The sequence below is a fragment of the Borostomias antarcticus genome, assembly GCF_949987555.1.
Source record: "Borostomias antarcticus genome assembly, chromosome: 34".
Lineage (NCBI taxonomy): Eukaryota > Metazoa > Chordata > Actinopteri > Stomiiformes > Stomiidae > Borostomias > Borostomias antarcticus.
Window position 1 is genome coordinate 969916 of NC_140267.1, and position 22585 is coordinate 992500.

Here is a 22585-nt window from a genome sequence, read left to right on the forward strand (position 1 = left end):
CACTGTTATTAAACATTGGTTATACATACACTAGAGGTGTATTATAGCAAACAACTGCCATATATTGAAAGCTGAAGTCTTCTTGGTAAAATATGCAAAAGCAATTAGTCCTGAAACATTTTCTGCCCCTTTCATAGCCAAAGCAGTAATGCAAATCCAGACCATTGAAATTGTTTGTTTTGTTCCGCTTTCCCACTAATCACTAGAATGGTCATAACTTTTGAACAAAGGACATTTCTAATCTGTTTATTTATTCTGAATAGCCCACATAATTGTGGACATCTCATACGCTCGAAGTTTAGATCTAGCTTGTTAGGAAAATTGTTTAAAATGCAGTTGTTTGATGAAATACGACAGCCGGAAATTATTTTTGTCAAAATTGCTGTGTGAAATCACATTAGTCATATATAATAATAATAATATATATTAATAGACATGTTTTATATAATTTGAAAGCCCAAATTCTTACCTTTCATATGGTGTATAAAGTTCATATGTGGGATGTAATATGAACAAATCACAAACCGGTTTGTTTTGGAAATCCATATTCATAATTCATATTTGGAATGTTGGGCACTGAACTTACTGTACTAAAAGGGTTAAATTACATTATTTTAAAAGCTAAAACAAATGAGACAGGGTGGAGTTAAAAGGAGAAAACTTACAGATGCTTAAGGAATGTAGAAGTTATTATTTTAGCTAGTTAAATTAGCTTCAGGTAATCTGATAATGGCTTAATCTAGCCTATCGTACTGTAGGCTGAGTTGATAAACTACAGTGTTTTTATATATTCTAGGATTGAGTCACAAAACCCAGCAGTAGCTAGAGAGTGATGCAGCACAGGCTGGAACAGCACAGAATAGGGTTGAGAAGCAAAGCATTTGAATTGTATTTTATCAAGAATACTTGCATTTCAACGATAGATCATTAAAGGCTTGATATTTGATATTTATGAAGCAGTATTAAGCGCCACCATTACTGCTGTCACTGCCAACCCCACTAACACAGAGCCCCCCCACATAACAAATCCCAATTTAACCCCTGCCCTCACTGTAGTCTTCACTTGTCTCATTCGTATTATGAAGAGCTAACATTACTTTAGACCAGGGGTGTCAAACATACGGCCCGCGGGCCAAAACCGGCCCGCCAGATGGTTCAAACCGGCCCACGAGACGACGTCCAAAATTAATAAAAAGGAACAGATATTCCAAATTTGTCCAGCAGAGGTCGCACTGACATAACGAGAGATCCGGAAATAAACAGCACGTGACAGCAACGCGCCCAGAATCATCTGGCAATCTTGCCTTATCGTTATTAAGCTCTTGTTGTCAAAATTACCCACGGTTGCACCGTCATTACCAAAATGTCTGTCAAAACGGAGAAAAGTTGACACAGAGTGCAGTTTTTTCCAAGAAAAATGGACTGATTCTTATTTATTCACAGAAGTGAAAGGGAAACCTGTGTGCTTGGTGTGTAATCAGCAAGTTTCAGTGCTCAAGGAATATAATATTCGACGCCACTATGAGACTCATCATGGTGAAAAATACAACCATTTGCGAGGACAACTGAGAATAGAGAAGATAAATGAATTGTTAGTGGGTCTGAAGAAACAGCAGTCTGTTTTTACCCGTAGCCGAGAGGTCAGTGATGCAGCGGTGAAAGCTAGCTACCTTATTGCTAACGAGTTAATGTTAGGATCCAAGCCATTTTCTGAGGGCGAGTTCGTGAAAACATGCATGCTGAAGGCTGCAGAAATCGTGTGCCCTGAAAAGCGACAGGCCTTTGCCAACATTAGCCTAACGAGGAACACTGTCGCAGATAGAATTTCAGATCTCTCGGCAGCCAAATGAATCACAAAGTCAAGTCATTTGTTGCATTTTCGGTTGCAATTGATGAGAGCACTCTGAAGAATACAGTTCTGTTAAAAATAACATTTACTGTGGTAATGTAATATTTAAAGACCATGAACATTGTGCAGTATAATATCAGTCAGCAGCTTCAGCACAAAATAGTTTGGTCTGGTGTAACTCTATTGCTCATGCACTGCTATCACTTTTATGGGTTTTTGAAATGTACAAATTTAATACATTTACAAGGCAGGGTGATAACGTTCTTCATAGCTCCCACTTTAGTTTGTGCATAGTGTGGTGAGTCAGTTCAGGTGGTCAGATGTGAAAATGTATCTACTGTACATTAAAATAAACAAGTTGTTTTAATCAAAGTGAAATGCCATTTTTTCAGTTCCATAGGCCTATCTGTGAATAAATGTTTTGTGCCTTTGTAGATCCACTGTGATCTGTGAGTTATAATGCACATATATAGGCTAAATGATAAATTAAGGCATAATATTGAAATATTGAAAAACAAAGGTAAAGATTTGGAGTTGACGTTATTTCTAGGTTATTTTGCTATTATTTTACTGGCCCGGCCCACTTGAGATCAGATTGGGCTCTATGTGGCCCCTGAAGCAAAATGAGTTTGACACCCCTGCTTTAGACGGAACCATGTAGCATTTCATAAAGGTTGCAGTCACACCCAGATTCCTCGCAGTCCGAGTCGGGGTCACCACTGTGTCTTCAATGGTGATGGCCAGGTCCCGGTGCGGGCAGCCCTTCCCCGGGAGGAACAGCAGCTCAGTCTTGTCCAGATTGAGTTTGAGGTGATGTGTCGTCATCCACTCCGAGATGTCAGCCAAGCACCCAACTATGCGTTTCTCCACTTGTGTATCAGAAGGGGGAAATGACAGGAACAGTTGGGTGTCATCGGCATAGCAGTGATAGGAGAAGCCATGCGAGCGAATGACAGAGCCCAGAGATGTAGTGTAGAGGGAAAACAGGAGAGGACCCAGGACAGACCCTTGCGGAACTCCCGTAGTCAGACTACGCGGTTCCGACATCGACCCTCTCCATGTCACCTGGTAGGAGCGGCCCGTCAGGTCGGATGCAAACAGGTAGTGTGCAGAGCCAGCGACGCCTTTCTCCTCGAGGGTGGAGAGGAGGATCTGGTGGTCTACCGTATCAAATGCTGCTGACAGGTCTAGGAGTATCAGGACAGAGGAGAGAGAGTTCGCTCTCGCGGCATGGAGTGACTCCGTCACTGCAAGGAGGGCGGTCTTGAGTGGCCAGCCTTGAACCCGGACTGGTGGGGATCTAGGAGGTCGTTCTGGTGGAGGTACAAAGACAGTTGGTTAAAGAAAGCACGTTCAAGTGTTTTGGATAGAAAGGATAGAAGGGAAACCGGTCTGTAGTTTTTGACATCAGAGGGGTCGAGAGATGGTTTCTTTAGGACGGGGGGTGACTCTGGCAGTCTTGAAAGCGGAGGTAAAGCATCCTGATACAAGAGATGTGTTGATGAGGTGGGTTAGGAAGAGAAGGAGTTCGGGTGCAACAGACTGAAGGAGAGTGGAGGGAACAGGGTCTAGGGAGCACGTGGTGAGGCGGTTAGATGTTACAAGGTTGAGGGCCTCGTTGGGGGAGAGGGGAGAAAAGTGGGATAAGGTGGGACGTGGATAGGAGGGGGGGAGCGGAGAGGGGAGAGAGGGTGAGGGTGGGGGGGTGAGGTTTGTGCACGGACCGTTGACCGGGGGAGGGGGGAAAGAGGATCTGATATTGTTAACTTTCTTGTCAAAGAAGTTGGCGAAATCATCAGGGAGAAGGGAGGAGTTGGGAGTAGGAGGTGGGGGCTGGAGTAGTGAAGAGAAGGTTTCAAAGAGTTTTTTAGGATTGCAAGCAGAGGTTAGGTTAGCTTTAGCAGCAGACAGGGAGGAGGAGAATGTGGAAAGAAGAGATTGTAAATTAAGAAGGTCCTCTGGGAGCTTGCCTTTCCTCCATTTACGCTCAGCTATTCTCAGGTTCCGTCTATCAGTACGCACTGAGTCCGACAGCCATGGGGCAGGTGGAGTTGGGCGTGCAGGCCTGGAGGTGAGGGGACAGAGATTGTCCAGATAAGAGGAAAGAGTAGAGAGGAGAAGATCAGTGGCAGTATCAGAGGGTAGGAGAGAGAAGGATTCAGGGGCAGGGAGGGAGGAGGTGACGGCAGAGGAAAGGTCAGTAGGGGAGAGCGAGCGGAGATGGCTACGGGCGGTAACCATGTGGGTAGGAGGAGGAGTTGCAGGGGAAGAGGGTATGGAGAGGGAGTAGGACATGACATAGTGGTCAGAGAGATGGAGGGGAGTGACAGACAGGTTAGGGGTGGAACAGTGTCTAGTGAAGATGAGATCCAGCGGCAGAAACCACGATAGTACCCAACCATTCCCAAGAAACGGCGCAACTCCCGCCGAGTGGTAGGGACTGGAAACGCAGCTATGGCAGACACTGTACTAGCCACAGGGCGTACCACACCGCACCCGACGTCCTTACCGAGGTAGGTCACGGTCGCCTTTCCGAACTCACATTTGGCCAAATTCAGGGTCAACTGAGCGTTGGCCAGGCGCTCGAACACCACCTCCAACGCCCGGAGACGATCTACCCATCTGGCAGAATGGATTACCAGATCATCTAAGTAGGCGGTACTGAACATGACAATGTGGCATACTTCTTTCCATTCTCGTCCTTGCGAATTAAAAAGGAGTCAGGCTTCAGTTGGCGATTTCCTTCTTTCGCTCTGCGTCCCATATGCAGCTGTACATCAAACCCCACTTTACTGACTCAATCTATTGGAGTGTCCGGTGTCAGGGAGGACTTGATTTGATTGAAGTCTGCCTCTGTCAGAGCGTGGTGATGGCATGTTTTGTCACGTCCTTCACGGCGCAATTTCTTCACCACTCCAGAGAATACGTTGTTACTGGTGCTGAACTCAGAGTCTTTCAGCAGACACCAGGACTGGCCGAATGGGGGGTGGTTGATATAGCGGTTCAGCTCGTAGACCAGCCGAATGGGGGGTGGTTGATATAGCGGTTCAGCTCGTAGACCAGCCGAATGGGGGGTGGTTGATATAGCGGTTCAGCTCGTAGACCGATGTAACTGCTGAAACCGTATGCTTTACCTTTCCCATTTTTCACAGTCGCATAAAACTGTCTCAGAACCTGGTTGAGCTCCATTTTGCTCACTATTTTGAAATCAATTACCTGTTTAATTACTATCAATTACTTCTTTGTCCGCACACCAAGTCTGAAAACAACGAACGGACCATTTTGTCTCTCTAACGGTCCCTTCGTCATTTCTGGCCTTTTCCAGGTCTGTGATTTCTTTCTCGATGACTTCTGCGTGTCTTCTAGCTTGTTTTTCTTCCTCCTCTGCCCAGTCCATCTCCTTACACCACTCATCCATGGTAAACCCACACAGCAAATCAAAATTGATCACAAAATCCGACATTTTAATCCAATTTAGGGTGTACAGTTCACAAATATAGATATTCGTTATTTAGCAAAATATAGATAACCAACGGAAAAATTATTTGCTGCACACCTGGCACGAGTCAACACCTGAACATTCCATCCTAAATGCATTGGATCAAATGGGAGGCGCATTAATACTGAAAATGGAATGATATGCGGTCCCAGGTGTGTGTTACAAAGTATTTTAACACGGCTTCCAGCCAATCAGAATCAAGAACCAGAACTAACCGTTGTATAATCTGGTATCAACTGGTTGCGTTTATACACACACAGACACACACAGCAGCACACTGCATATAGGACCAGCACCCATCACTGCTGGTGTGTCTGTAACTGAGTGGCTATAGTTGAGTGTTCCAGAACTGTGGTCGTTAGCTGAGGGGCTCAGAGAGGGTGTGTGTGGGTGTCAGGGTTTGGGTTAAGTCTGTTTCTCTCTGGATCAATTCTGTACTGTATGGGTGGAGGAGAGAGGAAGAAAGAAAGAGGTCGGTGCATGTTAACCGTTTGTTTTACATAAGGCAATTAAGAAAGCAATAACTGTAAGCTGTAATGCCATGATTAATTAATTAATTAATTAATTAAGGACTGTTTCCTACACCCTCACACAGGTAAAAAGATCAAGGCAAGGGGAAGGATCACATGTAAAACAAAAGAATATCTGTTGAAATGCCCATGCGGATTTTGTTTGTCAAACCGAGAGAGAATCGAAGACCAGAATATCTGAACAGGACAGAGTAGCATCAGGAACCATGACGAGAAGCAGTTCAAAGCCACAGGACATGAGGGCTGTAGACTGAGGTTTCGGGGCATTGAATTAGTGAAGAGGAAGGGACAGGGACCGCTTACTCCTGCAGAGACGAGCTTATTGGATTCACGCCCTACAGACAGAGTTCCCAAAAGGACAATATACACACACACATACATATATTCAAAAGGACTAATATACACACACATACATTCAAAAGGACTAATATACGAGTACTAATATATGAGTTTGTTTTATTACGTTACAGACTTATTCTACAATAGATTGAGTTTGTTTTATTATGTAATGTAATAATAAGTGGAGAAGGTGAAAGGGGTGTGCAGACTTTCCGTCTTGACTGTATACTGTGAAACCCAGGTAGGCAACAAGGTGGGAGCAGAACAAGCAATGTCCACACGAGCGGCTGGTAATTATTTATTGGAACCGAGAAAGCAGGAAAAACAGACAAAAAAAAAAGAATAATGCGTCAGGCAGCAGCTCTATCTCCGTCCCGGGCTGACAGTGACCGGCTGGACTGGGGTCGGGGTCGGCACCTGTAAGCGACAAGAAATCCCATGTCAAAATCACTAAAGATTACCAGTAGGCTCCAGCATTAACACTCCTCACAATATGTACTCACACAGTCCTAAGGCTTCTGTGTCCTTGGCTCACTGGGCTTTTGAGCAACACGCTGCTCATTAGCCGATTGGGTGCAGCTTGTGCGCTCCCCTGCCAGCCTTGATTGGGGTATGAGTTGTAGCGTGGGGGCGAAGCGTTGCCAGGGCGACGACGAAGGGCCCGGTAAACCCCATCGATCACCTGGCCGTGCTGTCCATGGTGCTGATTCCTGGCCATGCTGTCCATGGTGCTGATTCCTGGCCGTGCTGTCCATGGTGCTGATTCCTGGCCGTGCTGTCCATGGTGCTGATTCCTGGCTGTGCTGATTCCTGGCCGTGCTGATTCCTGGCCGTGCTGTCCATGGTGCTGATTCCTGGCCGTGCTGTCCATGGTGCTGATTCCTGGCCGTGATGTCCATGGTGCTGATTCCTGGCCGTGCTGATTCCTGGCCGTGCTGTCCATGGTGCTGATTCCTGGCCGTGCTGTCCATGGTGCTGATTCCTGGCTGTGCTGATTCCTGGCCGTGCTGATTCCTGGCCGTGCTGTCCATGGTGCTGATTCCTGGCCGTGCTGTCCATGGTGCTGATTCCTGGCCCTGCTGTCCATGGTGCTGATTCCTGGCTGTGCTGTCCATGGTGCTGATTCCTGGCTTTGCTGTCCATGGTGCTGATTCCTGGCCGTGCTGTCCATGGTGCTGATTCCTGGCCGTGCTGTCCATGGTGCTGATTCCTGGCCGTGCTGTCCATGGTGCTGATTCCTGGCCGTGCTGTCCATGGTGCTGGTTCTGTCCCCTCTTCTCTGCCGGCGGCCCTCCGGCCGCTCGACCTGCTGTCCGCTGTCCATGGTGATGGAGGGACTCTTTACGCATGGTGGTTTTCCGTCCACACGCATGGATGGCGACATAACGCGGCCCTGTGGTAGCCTCCCGCCCTCCGGCCAACGGGAGCAAGAGGAGGATGCCACAATATATATCAGAGGAGGCTCGTCCATTGAGGTAGAGGAGGACAGTCCTCCTCAGTTTTTGGAGAGAAGAGAGGGATTAAAATATAAATATATGCATTTATTTATTTATAATTAATATTTAATATTATCTCAGTTTTGTTCATACATCAGGTTTTCCCTATGGATAAAAACCCATTATTGAAATTCTAAAGCCTTAACAGTGACATCTATAACATGCAGCTGGAGGACCCATAGATATCTATGGAAGGGAGGAATTCCTCCCTTGGGCGTGTCCCTTAGGGGTCTATCAATGTAATGTAATTTGTTCATGCTAATTTGTGATTGGCCAAAACGCTGAAAATTTACAGCAAGGGAGGACAGTACTCTGAACAGGATTTTAGATATTTTTTAAGGCTTTTCAGCTTTAATGGGACAGTACAGTTTAAGAGAGACAGGAAACGTGGGAGAGAGAGAGGGGAGGACATGCGGCACAGGACCCGACCTGGGAATCGAACGCGGAGTCTGCCGCGTGAAGGACTAGCCTTCATATGGGGCGCGCCTTACCCGGTGAGCTTACTCCAATCGAGCAAGCTCCTGGAAAATGTTTGTCTATTGGCTAAGAACAAATAGTTACAGAGAAGCTGTCTACATGGGAGGCCATTATGTGTTAGCTATCCCTGTGGTCTCTAATATGATATTTAAGTGAATCATATAACAAAGCACAGTGAGCACTTAGCAGAACAGGCTCATAGAGAATGCCGCAAAGCAGAGGAGGGGAAACAGAAAGCAGAGAGTCAAGGGTAAAAAGGGGTGGGGTTGGCTGGATAGGAACAGCTGACGGCACAGAGTGGGAAGGAGCTAGTCATGAGGAGGCAGGGGGCCTTTCCAGGAGCCATTAGGTGGACCTTGGTCGAGGACGTGATGGGGGTGAGTGGCCGCAGGAGACAGGGGGTGCCCACAGGACCTGTTAAGAGTATAAGAGGGAGAGACACTAGGGAGGAGGACAGGGTTAGTGGCTGTACTGGACATCCACAGCAGACACAGGGGTGTCTATCGGACTCAGGGTGGTCTGCGGGTGACAGTGGGGCATCCACTGGACCTGGTTAGAAGGTAGGAGGGAGAGGCACTAGGGAGAGGGAAGGCAGACAAGGGTAAGTAGCATGCAGAGCCATAAAAACAACACCCTGTGTGTATAAACACACACACAGACACATCTGTCCCAACAGCTGGTGGCAAGGCCTGCCTGAACTTGGCCCGTGATCTGTCCCCTCAGGCCTCTGTCTATCCGTCTGTCTGTCTCTCCACTCATCCTTTCATCAATCCATCCATCTGCAGCTAGGCCTGCTCTGCACCACACACGCAGAACCGCACGCACGCACACACACACACACACACACATGCTCGTCCCCTGAACCAGTAGAGTCATTAACAGGACAGTGATTGTATTAGATGGGAGCCCTGGGGACTAATTTTACTAAGTGCAGAGAGCTTGTGCTGCAACAGCAGTTTGCATTGTGTTCACGTCTACCTTTGTTCTCACACGTACTGTACTCTACAGGACTACAGGTCTCATACTGTACTCTACAGGACTATGGGTCTCATACTGTACTCTACAGGACTACAGGTCTCATACTGTACTCTACAGGACTACGGGTCTCATACTGTACTCTACAGGACTACAGGCTTCAGTTGTTGTGCTCTGTTGCTAGATATGGGCTCCCATTTTTAATAACAAGAGTTAATAAGAGTAAAATCGGTACTACCGGTATTCCCGGGACCCGTCCTCGGAACCATTTCTCGTTTCCCGGGAAATGAACAGCGGGAAAACGGGAATTGCAATTTCAATAATAACTTGAAAGTACATTTCCTGGATGTACCAGAGGTGTATGACTGAAGCAGAGGTGTATGATTGAAGCAGAGGTGTATGACTGAAGCAGAGGTGTATGACTGAAGCAGAGGTGTATGATTGAAGCAGAGGTGTATGATTGAAGCAGAGGTGTATGACTGAAGCAGAGGTGTATGACTGAAGCAGAGGTGTATGACTGAAGGTGAACTGTGTGTGATATTGCTCTTTTCTCTCTCCTTCTCAGATCATCAAAAACTGGAACGAGAGGCCCGCATCTGTCGTCTGCTCAAACACCCCAACATAGGTGAGACTAAAACCCCACCACATTACCACTATGCACACTAAAACCCTCCCACATTACCACCATGCACACTAAAACCCTACCACATTACCACTATGCACACTAAAACCCTACCACATTACCACTATGCACACTATAACCCTACCACATTACCACTATGCACACTAAAACCCTCCCACATTACCACCATGCACACTAAAACCCTCCCACATTACCACCATGCACACTAAAACCCTACCACATTACCACTATGCACACTAAAACCCTACCACATTACCACTATGCACACTAAAACCCTCCCACATTACCACCATGCACACTAAAACCCTACCACATGACCACTATGCACACTAAAACCCTACCACATTACCACTATGCACACTAAAACCCTACCACATTACCACTATGCACACTATAACCCTACCACATTACCACTATGCACACTAAAACCCTACCACATTACCACTATGCACACTAAAACCCTACCACATTACCACTATGCACCCTAAAACCCTACCACATTACCACCATGCACACTATAACCCCTTCCACATTACCACCATGCACACTAAAACCCTACCACATTACCACTATGCACACTATAACCCTACCACATTACCACTATGCACACTATAACCCTACCACATTACCACTATGCACACTAAAACCCTACTACATGACCACTGTGCACACTAAAACCCTACTACATCACCACCATGTACACTATGACCCTACCATATTACCACCATGCACACTTAAACCCTACCATATTACCACCATGCACACTATGACCCTACCACATTACCACCATGCACATTAAAACCCTACCACATTACCACTATGCACACTAAAACCCTACCACATTACCACTATGCACACTAAAACCCTACCACATTACCACCATGCACACTAAAACCCTTCCACATTACCACCATGCACACTAAAACCCTACCACATTACCACTATGCACACTAAAACCCTTCCACATTACCACCATGCACACTAAAACCCCACCACATTACCACTATGCACACTAAAACCCTACCACATTAACACCTTGCACACTTAAACCCTACCACATTACCACCATGCACACTAAAACCCTACCACATTACCACTATGCACACTAAAACCCTACCACATTACCACTATGCACACTAAAACCCTTCCACATTACCACCATGCACACTAAAACCCCACCACATTACCACTATGCACACTAAAACCCTACCACATTAACACCTTGCACACTTAAACCCTACCACATTACCACTATGCACACTAAAACTCTACCACATTACCACTATGCACACTAAAACCCTACCACATTACCACTATGCACACTAAAACCCTACCACATTACCACTATGCACACTAAAACCCTACCACATTACCACCATGCACACTAAAACCCTACCACATTACCACTATGCACACTAAAACCCTACCACATTACCACTATGCACACTAAAACCCTACCACATTACCACCATGCACACTATAACCCTACCACATAACCACTATGCACACTAAAACCCTACCACATTACCACCATGCACACTAAAACCCTACCACATTACCACTATGCACACTAAAACCCTTCCACATTACCACCATGCACACTAAAACACTACCACATTACCACCATCCACACTATAACCCTACCACATTACCACCATGCACACTATAACCCTACCACATTACCACCATGCACACTAAAACCCTACCACATTACCACCATGCACACTAAAACCCTACCACATTACCACCATGCACACTTAAACCCTACCACATTACCACCATGCACCCTAAAACCCTACCACATTACCACCATGCACACTAAAACTCTACCACATTACCACTATGCACACTAAAACCCTACCACATTACCACTATGCACACTAAAACCCTACCACATCACCACCATGTACACTATGACCCTACCATATTACCACCATGCACACTTAAACCCTACCATATTACCACCATGCACACTATGACCCTATCACATTACCACCATGCACACTTAAACCCTACCACATTACCACCATGCACACTAAAACCCTACCACATTACCACCATGCACACTAAAACCCTACCACATTACCACCATGCACACTAAAACCCTACCACATTACCACCATGCACACTATAACTCTACCACATTACCACCATGCATGCTAAAACCCTACCACATTGCCACCATGCACACTATAACCCTACCACATTACTACCATGCACACTAAAACCCTACCATATTACCACCTTGCACACTTAAACCCTACCACATTACCACCATGCACACTAAAACCCTACCACATTACCACCATGCACACTTAAACCCTACCACATTACCACTGTGCACACTAAAACCCTACCACATTACCACCATGCACACTAAAACCCTACCACATTACCACCATGCACACTAAAACCCTACCACATTACCACTATGCACACTAAAACCCTACTGCATTACCACCATGCACACTATAACCCTACCACATTACCACTATGCACACTAAAACCCTACCACATTACCACCATGCACACTAAAACCCTACCACATTACCACCATGCACACTAAAACCCTACCACATTACCACTATGCACACTAAAACCCTACTGCATTACCACCATGCACACTATAACCCTACCACATTACCACCATGCACACTAAAACCCTACCACATTAACACCATGCACACTAAAACCCTACCACATTACCACCATGCACACTAAAACCCTACCACATTACCACTATGCACACTAAAACCCTACTGCATTACCACCATGCACACTATAACCCTACCACATTACCACCATGCACACTAAAACCCTACCACATTACCACCATGCACACTAAAACCCTACCACATTACCACCATGCACACTAAAACCCTACCACATTACCACCATGCACACTTAAACCCTACCACATTACCTCCATACACACTATAACCCTACCACATTACCTCCATACACACTATAACTCTACCACATTACCACCATGCACACTTAAACCCTACCACATTACCACCATGCACACTATAACTCTACCACATTAACACCATGTACACTATGACCCTACCACATTACCAAACTAAAAACTAAAACCTTACTACATTACCACCATGCACACTAAAACCCTACCGCATTACCACATTAAAACCCTACCGCATTACCACCATGCACACTATAACCCTACCACATTACCACCATGCACACTAAAACCCTACCACATTACCACCATGCACACTTAAACCCTACCACATTACCTCCATACACACTATAACTCTACCACATTACCACCATGCACACTATAACCCTACCACATTACCACCATGCACACTAAAACCCTACCACATTACCACCATGCACACTAAAACCCTACCACATTACCACTATGCACACTAAAACCCTACCACATTACCACCATCCACACTATAACCCTACCACATTACCACCATCCACACTATAACCCTACCACATTACCACACTAAAATCCTACCACATTACCAAACTAAAACCTTATTACATTACCACCATGCACACTAAAACCCTACTACATTACCACATTAAAACCCTACCGCATTACCACCATGAACACTATAACCCTACCACATTACCAACATGCACACTAAAACCCAACACATTACCACCATTCACACTATAGTCCTACCACATTACCAACATGCACACTAAAACCCAACACATTACCACCATTCACACTATAGTCCTACCACATTACCATACAGAACCCAACCACATTACCACCATGCACACTAAAACCCTGCCATGTTGCATATGAGTGATGGTCAGCATGCTAACCTGTGATATTAGAATGCTAACCTGTGATATTAGAATGCTAACCTGTGATATTAGAATGCTAACCTGTGATATTAGAATGCTAACCTGTGATATTAGAATGCTAACCTGTGATATTAGAATGCTAACCTGTGATACTCGTGACATGGTTAGCACTCAGCCAGTCTCTCTCAGTATTCATGCCCTGTCGGTTGCCTAGCAACAGTCGAAGGCTTACGCTGATGGAAACAAAGAAAGAAAGGAGAAAAAAAACAAACACGTGTCCTGAAAAACAAAATAGGATCCTGACACACAATCTGGTACACCGCATAGCATTATACAAGAGTGATAGCTACGTCCCTAGTCTGTTCTTGTGTCCCAACTGGTAAAGGGTAGGCTATAGGCAAATGGAAGGAGCCAGTTAACTGATACCCGCTTGTGTGGCATATTTGCATGATGAAGACGCCGAGTACGACTAGACGATCCATCTCTTCATGCAAACTCAGGGAAATGACAGAGCCATTATCTGGCCTCGCTGTACCACAAACGGATCACCGTGCGCTTGTTGGGTGTTGGTAGAAGACGGGCCTGTGAAGAGGTGCCTGCTGGGTCTGTGGGTGGGAGTTATGGTGCATTCGTTGTGGTCGGAGGTGGCAAGTCGCAAGTGGCAAAATACCTACCTCCGACCTGTGTGCATTCGAGGTATATACCATTATATCACAGTTACCTAGTTATATCTAGTGCATTCGAGCATCTGGGGGCTGAGAAACATATCCGAATTTGCGACGAGGAAGTGTGAGTTCATGCGGTGTTTTATTTAATAATTCCTAGTAGCAAGTCGCAATTTTCCACCTTCCACCTTATAAACGAACGCACCATTAGCACCAGCCAGCAGAGAGCATGGAATGACACTTTTAAAGTAAGAGACAAGGACACTAGTGAGTCTAGGAGAGAGGGAGAGAGGGAGAAGGGAAAGATGGAATAGTTTACATCTGTGCTTTCCAACCAGCCCCACATCCATACTACACACACACACATGTACGCACACACGCACACACACACACACACACACACACACACACATGTACGCACACATGCACACACACACACACACACACCAGGGTCCAATGCTAAGGTTTTTCTTCACCTGCGTCAGGTGAGTGGTTCAGAAATATGCCTGCTTGAAGTCAATGTTTACTTGCCCCTTTACAAATTGTTATTGCTAGTATACAAAATAACAAAGACTAAAGTTGATCATGTTTCATCTTTACTTAGTAGCTAAATAAAACAGAACGAGGACAGAAAAGTCTGAAGACTCAACAGCATATTAATTTCATTCCAAATCATTACATTACACCCCACATGCCCTTTGCCATGATTCATTTAATTTCACTCCAAATCATAACATTACACCTGACGTGCTCTCTGCCCTGCTGACAGCCATCTTTCTACAACCTGCTCAGGATCAAAATTGGCAACTGCTGGTCCCTCAATGCTAATGTACAGCAGTGTCCATAGCATCTCAACAGAAAGGTTTCTCTGTCTGACTTTCCCTCCCACCCTTCTCTCCTCTCCCACTACCCCCCCCCCCCTCTTCCTCTCTCTTCCTCCCTATCTCTCTTTCTCTCCCCTTAGTTCACCTCTCCCTCTCAATAGGACAGCTTGTCATGTTTTCTGCTTGGACTGCATATAAGCTCCTAACAAAGGGAGCGGGAGAGAGAGAGAGGGAGGGAGAGAGAGAGAGAGAGAGAGGGAGGGAGGGAGAGAGGGAGGGAGAGAGAGAGAGGGAGGGAGGGAGAGAGAGGGAGGGAGGGAGAGAGGGAGAGAGAGAGCGGGAGAGAGAGAGAGGGAGGGAGAGAGAGGGAGGGAGAGAGAGGGAGGGAGAGAGAGAGCAAGAGAGAGAGGAAGAGAGGGAGAGAGAGAGAGAGAGAGAGAGAGGGAGGGAGAGAGAGAGCGAGAGAGAGAGGGAGAGAGAGAGTAGGAGGGAGAGGGAGGGAGTGAAGAATGAACTTTCTTGCCACTGGCAGGCTGATTCATTCACACACACACACACACACACACACACACACACACACACACACACACACACACACACACACACACACACATTGCTGTTCTCTTTCTCAATATTATATCACACAGTAGTTCCATTTCTCTGCACTTAGAGTCCACAGAACTCTACACTGTTCTCAAACCACCATTCCCTCAACAGACTTAACATCCTGTCAGGACGCCATGTACTCCTTTACACATGCTGCAGACACACACACACATACACATTTATTCACTTGCATAACTCACATAGTTGTCACACCAGACTCATACATACATCCGCACTATTTTATGTTGTGCCCCGTCTGAAACACAGATCCTGTTTAGAGATCTCCTAGTGTCCTAGAGCCTGGGGTGGAGTTAAAGGACAATGCTCGTTTTTGACAACCTGGACCTTATTTACGACATATTATAAGACGTTTGACTCACCGAGATCACTTTGGTGCTCACTTTTGGTTGCTCCAGCACGCTGTGCGCATGCGTGCTGGAGCAAGTGAGGAAGCTATTTCGTGTCTAAAGACGTTTCTAAAGATCATATTACAGAGGCATGTGAACAACCACAACAGTCCTACGCTCTATGTAAGCACAACTAGCGATTCATAAAGACAGATTGATGAAAACAACCGTTTCGCGGCAGAAAATAGATTTTTAGAAACTGCATTCTCAGTGCCCCGACCACCGCCATTACATGGATATACTGGCTCGCGCTGGATTTTAAATTTCTTCTACAGGCCTCCGAACTACACCAAAGTTATCTCGAGTCAAACGTCTTATAATATGTCGTAAATAAGGTCCAGGTTGTCAAAAACGAGCATTGTCCTTTAACATTGAGATATGTGTATTCCCAGTTAAAGTCCCAGTGCATCTACAGGAGCTCACTGACCAACCCTCTTCCTAATAATGGCGCTGTGTGTGTGTGTGTGTGTGTGTGTGTGTGTGTGTGTGTGTGTGTGTGTGTGTGTGTGTGTGTGTGCACGCGGGCGCATGTGGCAGCTGGATGCTCTGACCTCACTCCTCCATACAGTAACCTAAATTAGTCCACGGTTTCAGACACATTGGCTCCACCCACTCAGTCTGTACAGTCTGTATGTTCTGAGTAGGTTCTGAGCCAGACCAATGGAACAGACCCACAAGGCAGACGGACACGGCGGCAGGTTTCAGCCCGAGGGCGTTTATTACTATAAATAGGGAGGGAAGTGAGGGAGGATGTGTGGGGTGCTTCTGGAGGGTTTGTTTGTGAGGTGTGTGTGTAACTATGTGTGTGTGTGTAACTATGTGTGGACGCTGGGAAACACAGGAGACACGGCGGGAGGTTCCTTTGGTACGGAAGAGCATTAGGGCCAACAACTGAGTTTATTATTTTTTTAAGCTTCTGAGTTTAAAGTCAGAATTTCTGAGAAAAAAGTCAGAAATAACTTCTGAAATTAAAGTCTGAATTTCTGATATTAAAGTCTGAATTTCTGAGAAATAAACTCAGAATTTCTGACTTTAAAGTCAGAATTTCTGAGAAAAAAGTCAGAAATAACTTCTGAGATTAAAGTCAGAATTCTGAGATTAAAGTCAGAATTTCTGAGAAAAAAACTCGGAATTTCTGAGAAAAAAAGTCAGACATAACTTCTGAGAAAAAAAGTCAGAATTTCTGACTTTTAACTCAGAAGCTTAAAAAAAAAAAAAACTCTGCTGTTGGCCCACATGCTCTTTCGTACTTTGGAGAGAGGAAACAAACAGCGGGTATTAGGTAAGGAAACAACGAGAGGCTATCAAGAGGCTAGCTAGAGGCTAGCTAGAGGCTAGCTAGAGGCTTGGTGGGCTTGTCAGAGCGATTACCACAAGGGTCAGTACGTCGAAGCACTGAGCGACCATCTGGGAGAACTTTTGTAGAGAGCGGTGCTGATTGTCCCAGGTGCGCCTGATTGTGATGGCCTGCACCTGGTGCGGCACAACGCTCATCTCCGCAGGGCTCGCGCGCTCCGACGTCTCCGGCGCGTCAGAGCAGGGAGAGGGGGAGCGGCCCGCGCGAGCCGACGAGGCAGCGGGAGACGGAGAGCGCCGAACCACAACACAGTACATATCAGTCTGTGGATAGTACAGCACATATCATGTGTGAATCATCTTTATTTCATACACTGAAAACTGATGATACCGCACTGTACATCCCAGCGTTGGACCTGTAGGAGGCAGCGTTTCGTTACGTCGCAAACGCTGACTGGGATTGGAGGAACGGTGTGTGTTTGTGGATGTAGGTGGACGTGTGTGTGTGTGTGTGTGTGTAAGGGTGTGAGTCCTAGTTCTGTCTTTCCAAGAATAACAGGTCACAACGAAAACACACTATAGATTGTGGTTGGGGGGAGGGGGGGGGGCCGACCGTGTGTGCGTGCGTGTGTGCGTTAGGGGAGGTGAATAGATGGCAGCCGATGTTCCCTCACCTGCTGTCTTCCTGACACTGGCACTGTCATCCATCACCACACACCAACACAAGACTGAGATGTGGCTACACATACAGGGTATCTATGTACGTGCATTCAAGTCTTTGTCTGTGTGTGTGTGTGTGTGTGTGTGTGTGTGTGTGTGTGTGTGTGTGTGTGTGTGAGTGTGTGTGTGTGTGTGAGTGTGTTTGGTATGGGGGGTGATTTGTGCCACTCGCATACTTACTTACTACTATAGTTTACTACTATAGCAGGGGCGGCTGTAGCTCAGTTGGTAGAGCGGGTCGTTTAGTGATCGAAAGGTCAGTGGTTCGAATCCCAGCTCCGACTGTCCACATGTCGAAGTGTCCTTGAGCAAGACACCCAACCCCAAATTGCTCCCAATGAGCAGGTTAGCACCTTGCATGGCAGCTACCGCCATTGGTGTGTGAATGTGTGTGTGTATGGGTGAATGAGAGGCCATTGTAAAGCGCTTTGAGTGCCGCTAAGGTGGAAAAGCGCTATATAAGTGCAGTCCATTTACCATTTACATTTCCTGTATGTTTTAACATATAAATGCCAATGCCCAGCGCCCTTCTGGTGTTGTGAAACCCATCAGGGCATGCTTTGACAGCGCACCCCCTAAAAAATTGTGCGCGCGCGTGCGTGCTTCGTTGGTCCTGGCTTACCCGGTTCTAGGACCCACCAGACGCCACTGACCCCTACGTGCGTAGTTTCTCTCCCTATCTGCGTGTGTGTGTACGGGTGTGCGGGCGGGGGGGGGGGGGGGGTTGGGGGCATTGGGAGTAATAACAATGTCGGAGAAGACCCTGTGCAAGACCCCACGGTACGCTACTGCATTATAGACAGACAGTCCTCATTACAATAGGAGTAGGACACTTCAAATCCTATAGTAATTCATTTTTGTATAGGATGTGATGCACCAGTTGCTCTACGCCTATGTGGTTCATTTTCGGTGATTAGACTGACTGTTGACTGGCACAGCTTTAGGTGGTGATGGAGAAATGAGCTTAATGTATTGATGCTTTTTTGTGCATGGCTGTAAGCCAGCGCACCTAGTATAGCGTTCGTCCGGTTATCACTCCCTCCCTCCCTCCCCTCCGTTACTGCGGTCAATGTTGGCCTGCATTTCTCTGTTGGCACCACAAGAGGCAGTAGTCCCAGCACAACAAAATCAAGAAGGACACCAAAATCAACCCGCCGATCTCCACTGCACAAGGAGAGTAGTGGTGAGAGCATTGGACTCCCACCCTGGAGACTGGGGTTGATGACCTGGTGGGGATGACTTTATTCGACTATACCCCAAACCTCCACATGTTCATCCTTTCACTCCAACCTTTACCCCTTGCCTTATAGATCAGATCCTGTCCCAACCCCAACCCATATTCTAACCCCAACCCACACTAGGGACTGGAAGAAGGACACCAAAACCCACCCGCCGATCTCCACTGCACAAGTAGAGTAGTGGTGAGAGCATTGGACTCCCACCCAGGAGACCGGGGTTCCTGGTGGGGATGACTTTATGTTATCATCAGTGTAACTGCTTTAGCCACTGACCGCTACCATTAATGTTATGGAAGCTGCTGCTAGTTGTTGTGAGCCCATGAGCTAACTGGCTATCCCGCTCTTATTGTGCTGGATTAGCATTGGAAGCATTGGAACTGATGTGTCCAGGTGACAAGACCTATCTTTATTTATCAAACATTACCGTCCTACCAGTCCCGCACAGAAACAAGCCAGCCAACACACATAAGCCAGGCTCGACCTGGCCTTGATTCGTTCTGGCAATGACCTGGTAACGAATTTGGGGAGACAACACCATATGTGGTGACGGTTCCCCATATGCTTGTCTCAAAGAGCCATGCCAGTCTAAGTACAGTACGCACGCTTGGTACAGTGAAACTGCGAATGGCTCATTAAATCAGTTATGGTTCCTTTCATCGCTCCAACGTTACTTGGATAACGGTGGCAATTCTAGAGCTAGAGCTGACCTCCGGGGATGCGTGCATTTATCAGTTTATCAAAACTCATGCGGGGTGCTCTTGGGTGACCCGGCCGCTTTGGTAACCTCGAGCCGCCTTGATAACCTCGAGCTGATCACGCGCCCTACGTGATATAAATAGCGGGGGAAATGTAGGCCTGAATGAAGGGTAAATGAATGGGCAATAGGATCAATCGTCATCATTGCATTATAACATTGCTGGTATGCGGGGAAAATGTAGGCCTGGCGTGTCTATATATAATGTTCGACTTGGAATGTCTATGGCGTCTAGTTACGGCTATCCCAAACAGCATTGGCGTGTCTATAATATATATATATATAACTAGGAATTAGCTTTCGGCCCATGGTGCAGAGATGGAAACAAAATTAGACAGGGTGCAGGGACAAGACGGGAAAGTGCAAAGGAAAGTGCACATGAGCAGAACTAAGTGCAAATGCAAAACACAATACAGTTTATAGCCTACCTATGGCAAAATGATATGTAGCAAATGGGGCAAGTAACGTTACAAAACTCATCTCGTGCGGTGATGGGACCACCTGTTCCCGAAACCTATCTGCTAACCATGTTAGAAGAATATTGTAGAGATCTATGTTCGCTAGATTAGCTAGTAAGGTAGCAAGCTACTCGCCCTGTTCGCTATATGAAATTGAATAAATATAATGTTAACACCAGATATACATGGATGTTAACGCTAGTCATCTGGCTAGAGACTAAGCCTAACCAGGCAAAACGGTGACAATAATATTACAGAATTTACTTAGTCAGCGACACATTTGAGCAATAGTAGGAATAATAACCTAGAATAACCAGGTTACCAACAAAGCAGAATATTAGCATCAGCTATAAATTATCGTAGCTAGCATAACAAGATAAACTACTGTACCAGTTTAACTTACCAAACTGACCGTGTGATGGCGCTAGCTTCGCATTGAATTTTTTGTGGCACATGCATACATGTAAGCATGTAAGTAAGCTCGCACACACGTATACATGCAGCTAGTTATGCAGATTACGTGACCGTCGTCATCGAATGGGAAATCGCATTGATTTTGTACATGTAGTCACACAAGTATACACTAGGGGTGTGCCCGAATACGAATACGGTATTCGGATGACTACAAATAGTAGCTTTTTCCCGAATAGTAAATTCGTACGAATATTGAAAAAAATATTCGGGAGAGGGGAGAACAGTCAAATACTGTATGAGCGAGCGATACGCACACGTTCTGTCTGCTTGTTGACATGACACGACGAGGGAGAGAGAGAGAGAGGCGCACGCGCTTGCAGTCTCGCACCTGCTGTCTGTCTAGACGTCTAGACAACGCGGAGAGGGAGAGAAAGTTTGGAGCGCGCTGATAGTAGGCACTAGGTAGGCAACGAACGTAAGCAGCACCGAGGGCTTTTGTCCCTAGTTAACTGGTTTATTGAGACAGTTATTGGATTTTGTTTTCATGTCGTAGCCTACCTGCTGCAATAGCCTATGTGAACTGTAGCGTTTGTTTGAGCAGTGGAGGACCGGTAGCTAGCTTGTTAGCTCAGTGTAGTATATCTAGCTAATGCTAGCTATTTCAGCTACGCATGCTCAGCCTCTCACTAGCCTATACAATGTCCGGCGATTTTGAAATATGAAATAATTATGAAAGTATACACAACTGAAACACAACTGATCAAATGTTTGATCCATGCCGTTCAGTTATCAGCATAACAGAGTAGTCTAGTGTAGGCATAGGATAGGCTATAATCAAAGTCCTTATCTCCTTATCCTGATATAACAATAATAAACTATTTAAACAGATTTTTTTTTTTTTTTAAGAAAAAAAAAGATTAATTTCACTACAATACCCTACTTACCCATGGTTTAAGCACTGTTGAAACTTGAGTAGGCTATAGGCCTACAATTAGGTCTAGTCATTTTCCTCGGCTTATTAGCCTAGGCTACATTTAATTTGGCTTTATGTCATATTTGCTGTGCAAATGCATGATTGGTTGAATATGTAGCTTATAAATTGAATATTTGGGTTGGTGGAATAGTGTTTATTGAACATTTGTAATGTTCTTTTCGTCCATAGGCCCTAGTGCATAGGCCCGAGCGCGTTCTAGAGGCGCACGCTTTTTTGAACCATTTAGGCCTACGCTTTATTGTAGTGGCCCACACATGATCCTAATTTGCAGAGACCTATATAATTTGTGTTTAATGGTTGTGCTTAAGCAGTAACATGATATGACCCCTCCGATTTGTTTGGAAAAGGAAATAGAAAGCAGAAACGTTGGATTACGGACACCTGACAACTTTCTGAGTTATTTCTGGGTTAACAAGCACACAGTGTTTAAAAAGCCTTTAATCCATCGGGCTATATAGGCCTACAATAAAAACACCAACATGTTTCGGTTTTTATTGTAGCCTACATATGGATTAAAGGCTTTTTAACCACTTTTCCACCCAATAAGTTAATCAATTTGACCGAGCGCGTTCTCACGTTCCGCAGCTAAAATGCAACCGGTCCAAACTA

General features: G+C 45.9%; 1 protein-coding gene across 1 annotated transcript in view; it reads left to right on the forward strand.

Annotated features, from left to right (window-relative positions):
- The window catches only part of camk2g2 (calcium/calmodulin-dependent protein kinase (CaM kinase) II gamma 2), a gene marked incomplete at both ends in the record, with an annotated part of 124625 nt that overhangs the window by 32699 nt on the left and 69341 nt on the right, over nt 1–22585 (forward strand). The window contains one exon of the mRNA XM_084460886.1: nt 9731–9790. Coding sequence (XP_084317012.1) covers nt 9731–9790 — 60 coding nt within the window. The remainder of the gene's footprint in view (nt 1–9730; nt 9791–22585) is intronic.